Source organism: Teleopsis dalmanni, chromosome 2, assembly GCF_002237135.1.
Source record: "Teleopsis dalmanni isolate 2A chromosome 2, ASM223713v2, whole genome shotgun sequence".
In the NCBI taxonomy this organism is placed as follows: domain Eukaryota; kingdom Metazoa; phylum Arthropoda; class Insecta; order Diptera; family Diopsidae; genus Teleopsis; species Teleopsis dalmanni.
In genome coordinates this window covers 233,058,558-233,066,376 of record NC_051847.1, presented here as the reverse complement: position 1 = coordinate 233,066,376, position 7,819 = coordinate 233,058,558, and the positions used below count along the sequence as shown (strand labels likewise).

Here is a 7,819-nt window from a genome sequence, read left to right as displayed (position 1 = left end):
TTTTGGTGCCTTTGCAAGAACATTACTCTATTCACAAGTACCACGCTATTTCACATGGGCTCAAACAAAAAAATGGATGCCCCGCAAGCAAGTTTCACCAGTTGATGCATGTCTCAATTTATTTAAATCGAACGCTTATTTACAGTTAATCCAAGACACACTGAGTGCTTTAATCTTCGACTGTTGTTGGTTAATGTTACTGGCCCATTATCATTATTATTATTTACAGTCAATCCAAGACAATTTAAATTTGAAGATACAACAGTTGTTGCCAGGGAACTTGGTATCTTACAAATCTATTGATTTTAAATTAATAATTTAATAAATAAACTATAATAACTTAAAAATAATATTGTTTGGCGTTTGTTATTTTTATTTTCCTTTTCGTTCATAGCGCTCCATGCCTATTTCACTCATATACCACATACTTACACACTTATAATAAGTAAGTTACTTTTTGTCTACACTAGAATTTATCTAGAAACTAGAAATAATTTATAAGGCAAAACAACGTTTGTCGGGTTATCTAGTATTTTTATATATATACTGATTTTAAATTTAAATTTTTACTTTAAATACTAAAAAAATTAATAATCTCCCATAGAGCTCTATAAAAGATACAAAGTTGTTTAAGTAAGATAAATTGGACTCCGAATAATTGAATATATGTAACCTCAGTTAAGTCTCTATTAGATACTGAGAGTTACATGATCGGATAAGATAACTAATTGGTTTTTTAATTTATCTATAATAAACGTATTACAGCTTTTTACCTCAATCTCATTACTAAATATTGTTGAGAGGTAGTTGAGTGGCGACTATACTTTCAAAGTTGTTAAGGATTTTATTTATCTTGGCACTACCGTAATGAAAAACAACGATTTTACCATGAAAACAAGAAAAATACTGTCACCAATAGCTAATACTTTGGGTTCAATAAGCAATTGGTATGTAGAGCACTCTCTCGAACGACAAAACTTGCGCTCAACAGATCGCACATCCCATTTGCCTTTTTGTATGGTCCAATAGCAAAGCGGTAATCACGGTATGATGAGAAAGCGCTAGAATTTTTCTAGGAAAAAGTGTTTCATACGTATTTTTTTCTAACTGCGTTTTTGTATCGTCCAGAAGTATGGACGTTATCATAGTATGATGAAACAGCGATAAGAGTTTTCCAGAAAACAATATTGCGTAAGATCTTTGGTCCTCTATGAGATCTTCAGCGCTGACTACCGCATCCGAATAAACTACGATCTGCATTAACTTTATCAAGACATTGTATTATTCAGTGAATTAATATCCAGCAGCTTCGCTGGCTGGTTATGTCGTGAGAATGAAAGACAATGCTCTAGTGAAGTGGGATATTTGAAGTAGCAATGAAAAGAAACATATGTAGACTTGGACAGTGTATCCGGCAGAGTAATCAAGTTCAGGGAGCATTAATAATAGGAGAAGGTGTACATGTAACACCACAGAAGCACTTGAAGAGGAGTATCGAAACCCAATACTAGGAGAAGGTGCGTATGCAGTACCAAAGAGGCAATTGGAAAGAAGTACCAAAACCCGTTAAAAGGTTATTATAACCAATCATGTAACTAAGTCAACTTCTTTTTTACTTAATGGTACAGATCAAAACGCTATAGTCAATGAAAAAAAAAAAAAAACAATTTAGTTGATTATATATGGTAAATATTATAAAAAGATAATGGTGATTAGAAACTTTATAAAATTTTGGACGTGTCTCTCGTGCAATACAAAAACTAATTTCAACTAGATACTAACCTTGATCCGGAAGTAGATAGCCATTTTTGTCCTGATTCATAAATTTCTCACGTTTTCTCCATTTAGCGCGACGATTTTGAAACCACACCTAAAACAAAAAAATATAAATATAAGTTATTAAATATAGAAAAAAAAACAAAAATCTAAAATTGATTTAAATTCAGATTAGCTACACAGCTAGATAAATAATTGTGACGTCCAATTATAAAACGTATAACAACCAAATAAGCTACTGAATGTTTCCACAGTTTTTGTTCCAAGTTCATATGAACTGTCAGTGGGTGCCCTGATAATAACCCTAAGCCAACAACAGACAATAGAATCCAATCGGAAGTAAGTTTCTCTGAACACCAATACCAGCACCAGCTTCAATTACCACCCAACCAATACAGAAGAACAATAAAGAAATGCACTTTTGACACCAGGCAGGCAATATGCGAGACTACAAAGGTGGGGGCTGTTAAGGACACACAGAAATACGTAAATACATAAGCACGCACACAATTATTAAATGCAATTTGCAGTACTTCGACTGTGTCGAAACTCCACTTCAAGCGAATTCAAATCAATTGTCTAAGGTATTATGAAGGTATGGAACTACTGGGGAACGAAAGTAGTACTGGTTGGGTACTGGTTGGGAAATGTAGAGAAAGAAAAGCAGTATGAAATGGTACACAAATTTTGTTGTTTACCTGGGGATGCACAATCAATTTGTTACATTTGTCAATTTAGGAAGGCTATTTTCATCAGGGAACGTTGTTTTCCAACTTCGAAGAAAAGGGTTACAGAAATTCATGTTACTAATCCTATCAGTACAATTTAAAAGCCAATGTGTAAGTAGCTTCAAATTGGCAATCTCTGGTATGTAAAATTGAGATACTTTGATAGGACTATTGTTGTTGTTGTTGTTGGTATTTAGTGTGTAGTGCTGTGTGGGTGTAACGAAAAACATTTCCGTTTACATGTGTCAGTGACAGGAGCAATTTGAAGACAACATTTTTGTACGTAGTCTGTAAGGAAATGTGTAGTTAGCAAGTACATTTTGGAAAGAAAGGGACTAAACTACACTGGGTTATTAAGAAAATTAATTGTTTGTAAGTTGATTTCTATAAAGGGTATAAAGAGAATTTTAACTAAATTGCATTAGATGTAAGAAAACTCCTTGTTTATAATGTTAAATATTTTGTTGTGAATATATTATGCTGTAGTGTACTTTCAACAGAAATTTGCATATAAGTTCAAGTTGTTATATTATTATGCAAGCACCCTGTATTGATGCTTGTTTGTTGACAACAATACATGCAACAGTGCGAGCAGAAATTAGTAATGATTTCCTCTTAATAATTGTACAAATTGATGTTGTTGACAATTTTGTTGCTGCCTCATAGGCATGAAAACTCAGATAACAACAATTACGAATCTTTTGAGCTTACACGGATGGCACTGACAGACATTAATCTCGGTAGGAATATATAAGTGTGGGTATAACATTAGATGCTAAATTTAATTGTTACAAGGACAATTATGTTGATACCAGTCATTCATTGTGAAACTTTTTCTCAGTGTAGAGTATGAGAGAAAAATTTTCACAGCACAATTATCTATTTAAATGCTTTCTTTTATTTGTGAATAAGATAAAAGCTTAAATGCAGTTTATATTGTAATTACTGAAACAAGCTGGAAATATGAATAAAGAGAATATAAAGGATGTCCTTTTTTAGATTTATCACACATGTACGATCAAATAAATTGTAAGCAATTAAATCTGAAACAATGAAATATAAGCATTCGTAGAAGAAGTAAGAGAGGTAAGTGGTTGTAGAAATAATATATTTATATATATATAACATTTTTATGTTATATGATAACAGTTGAAATTATAATCGAAATAGTGTTTTAGATCATTTTAATTATGATAATATTTTGTTAGACTTTAAATAAATTCAAACATTAATAAGAAAATTATTCATAGTTCACATAAATATTGTATAAATGCACATATAATGACTAGCAAAATCAAAATTTGTGAAAAAGTTTAAGGACTTTTTAAGGACTCAATTGTGCTCATAAGATACTGAAAGTTAAATTTTGCAGAATAGTTCGGAAGATTTAATGACAGACAAAACAAATTTAAAAACATAACCCAAAAAATTTTTACGAAATATTGAACTAGTGAACTAGACATAACACATAAACTCAGGTCCATATTTGTAGCGGATAAATAAATTTCTTATTTGGTGTATTTACACTTTATGGAACAAGAATTTGTTTTCATACTCAACTTGTACAAAAAAGGCACAATATTGTTCTGGTAATACATTTAACCTTCACTTATACCTCTCTTCTGGTAGAGGCCCTATGCTCTACTGGGCGATAAGGATATCTCCTAAATATATGCATTTCTACTCTTCTACTGTTTTTCTTTTCTACCCTCTATCAGTAACTCTATAATTTTACTAAAAACATACTTTTTTATTAAATCTTTGCAAACTATATCTAACACCACGCACACTTTGTAAAATCTATGTAATATTTCTGACATATTTTGAATTACTTCACAGTTAAAATTACTAATTCAATAAAATGTTAATTAATATTTAATAAATTTAAATAAAATACTTGTTTGGTATTTTTACTTTTATTATTATTATGTTAAAAGATTTTGCAATCCGACCTAGAGATCTATTGTGCGAGATCCCTTCATAAGATCCTTCGTGAGGTCTCTTCATGATTTCTATTTATTTCTCAAAGTTTAATTTTATCCTTAAATTGTGTTATTGAACCCACAATTATTTCTCAACCCGATGTAAGACACTTAACTAAATAATTCTTTCGTTTATAAACCAGTGTTAAATGAGCTGTGCTGGAACCTCTTTTGAGGTTTGAGGTCTTTTGAGGTTACATACTCTAACCTGCAAAACTTACATGTTTCATTAGAGTAAGTTCTCAGTACAGTTAAATCCAAAGGTTTATTTACTCCTAAGATTAAACACTAAAGTTCAGCTCTCCTTATAGTGATAGTTAAAACTATGTTGCGCTGCCAAAATTCCTGTAATGAGTCCTAATTTATTTTTTCTAAATTCATACAATCCATAAATCATGGAAATCATTAGGTTGAATGTTTTTATAACCGATATTGAATGTGATTGCGTAAGTCGTTGAAATTCTTTGGTTAAAAGTTCCCATAAGCGAATTTGATTATGACAGCGTTGGGGTATTATTCTAGTACAGCTGTTTAAATTTTGTAGATATAGTCTAAGTCTATGAAGGGAGCTCAATCAATTTTAAGGATAAGGTGCAAATGACATCAACATAGTATGATAGTAATAGTGCAAAATAAGAATTTTTTAACTATTATTTAATTGATTAATTAATTGAAATAATTTTATATAAGAATTGCATGTTTGGCTGACCATAGAGCTGTTACATATATTGCCAAATACCTATCATCAGTGGTTTAATAAAAATATAATAATAAAAATTCTTGCTGTTGCAATTCACTATTGTTTGATAAAACTTCTCTATTGAAAACAATAGTTTATATTAAGTATTTAGTTTCTTTTACCAAAACGTAAGTTAAAAATCGAAAAAAAAGGACTACACTTAACTTAAAGTATAATCCGTTAAATATTTTTTTTTCATATTTTGTACAACTTATATCATTCAAGTAAATAAAATTCTGATTAAAATATTTTACGAAATGTCGAATTTATTGATATGTGAGCAGCTTTTAAAAAACTCACGGCTTTTGAAACAACTAAACCAACAGAACCCAACAAAGTAACGTACTATTAATATTCTATTGCACATATCCTTGCCCATAGGGTAGCTACATATATGGCAAAAATTGTGTCCCTCCAAGTGTATTAAATCCGAAAATAATTGCCTTGTTGATGTTGTTAATATTATGATTTTGTTTGTACTGACAGAGATATTAAACTGACAAGCAGACAAACTGAATACACAGGACACGCAACAACGCGAGATATGTTACATTCTCAATGGTCGTTCAATATGCAAACACCACTCACCACTGGAACTGAACGCTTAGTCTTGTATTAAAAATGTTACTAAGCAGTGCATTTCGCCGTAAAGTGTGCCACGTTTTCTTTCACTTGTACGTATTGGTATATCCACTCGTGAATTTTTTTCTTTCTATACCAATTTAGTTCCACTAGATATGATCAATGACCAATTAAGATAACAAAAATCGTTTTTATTTAACAAATTTGCTAGATTTGTGATTTGATTGAGTGTGTGTAAGTGAATACGACTGAATACAAATCTGTTGAGAAATTTAATTTTATGCTTTTTCGGCTTTTTTAAAAATAAAGGGTATTTTTTCACATACGCTTTTATTGAGTACCTTAAATCCGAGCAATGTTAGGTCAAGATTAACTGTCAACAAGCAAACAATTTAACATTATTCCTTTGTGCTCGTCTGTTGTTAATGCGCCAACAATTCAAAGAGTATCAATCTGAAGTGCTGAAGAGATAATAGCTTACGAAAAAAAAAAAAAAGCAATAAAATTTTTGAAATTGTGTATTGAAAAATGCTTCTAGCAACCCTAATTAGGTAAAAAATAAACGTTTTCATACCAACCCAGTCTTTCATGTATTAACGCATGTGACTGCATACCCAACAACAACAGCAGAGAAGAAAAAAAAGAAAACATACCGCATTGACATCAGTTTTTCAGTAGAGTTAATAAAAATAGTGACACCATTACGAAAACCGAATTTAATCATTTGGAAAATCGTAATTTAATGCTCATTCCGCACTCGAATGCAAACAAAATTACCAGGCGTCGTTATTCTCCCATGCGAGGAACTCGTATGCTTAGACCAGACCTTTCTTTATGTGCTTTATATTATTATTTGCTTTATTTTGATTTTTAATTGTTCTCACCCCTCCTACCCTTGAAAAATATTATACTAAATACAAAAATACTTAGTTCTGCAAGTACCAAAAAAAAGAAAAAAATACTCCATTCACAAAAGAAGTTAGTTACCTTGGTAATGTTTTGTATACAAAATGATTTAAAGTGTTTTAAAGCTATTTACAAATTAAGTACTTTTTCACCCAATACACCCCTTACTTTGCACATAGGCTGCCATACAGGCTACGCAGTCTGTTTTCCCATACCCTGCGCAACTTTAATTTTATTTGATTTTATTTCATTAATAAATGAAAAAATACAAAAAAATATATATAACTGCAATCTACTAAATACGAGTACAGATTTTACTTTCGATTCTTATGCAAATTATCTACGCCACGCGTATCGCCGGAGTTCCACTTAATTCCCCGATTAACAATTGTTACAATTGTTGTAATTATTTGCATAATAAACACAATTGTATGCATTAAGCTACCGTATGCAGTATGGAGTATTGACTCCACTGATTGCAGATTGCCCGATTGCCCGATTGCCCGTTTGCCTGATTGCCAGCATTAATGCCCTTAACCATGCAGAATGTAATTGCTCGTAATTAAGCGTTAATATGCAAAATTATTAAAAAAAATTACAAGAAAAGCTCTGCTCATATACTGACACTTATTAGCAATTATGCACAATGCTTTAAATATGTAATTTTGTATTTATAAAGTACAGAACACCAATTATAAATACTTAAGAGTTAATGATTAACTGCTAATTAACACATTCAATCCGTGTAGCGAAGTGGAGAGAAAAAGAAGAAGAAGAGGCCCCTAAAAATGTACTCAAAGTATTTTATGATAAGGAAAACAGGACCCATTCGGGAAGTGTAAACAATTAAAACCAGCTTCTGAATTTTGATAGATCAATGAAGAGTGAAATAAGAGGCCCTTAAAAATGTAGTAAAAGTATTATATGATAAGGAAAAGAGAATCCATTCGAGAAGTATCAAATTTAATCAAAGAATTTTATGATAAAGAAAAGAGGTCTCTAAAAATGTACTCAAAGTATTTTATGATAAGGAAAAGAGGAACCATTCGGGAAGTGTAAACAATTAAAACCAGCTTCTGAATTTAGATAGATCAGTGAAGAGTGAA

At 31.1% G+C, this 7,819-nt stretch overlaps 1 protein-coding gene across 1 annotated transcript in view; it reads right to left on the bottom strand.

Moving 5' to 3' along the window:
• Positions 1–1,777: 1,777 nt before the first annotated feature.
• LOC119676968 (odorant receptor 2a-like) overlaps positions 1,778–7,819 on the bottom strand; it is a 7,996-nt gene continuing 1,954 nt past the window's right edge. Inside the window, exon 3 of the mRNA XM_038088234.1 lies at positions 1,778–1,870. Within this exon, the coding sequence (XP_037944162.1) occupies positions 1,778–1,870 (93 nt within the window). The remainder of the gene's footprint in view (positions 1,871–7,819) is intronic.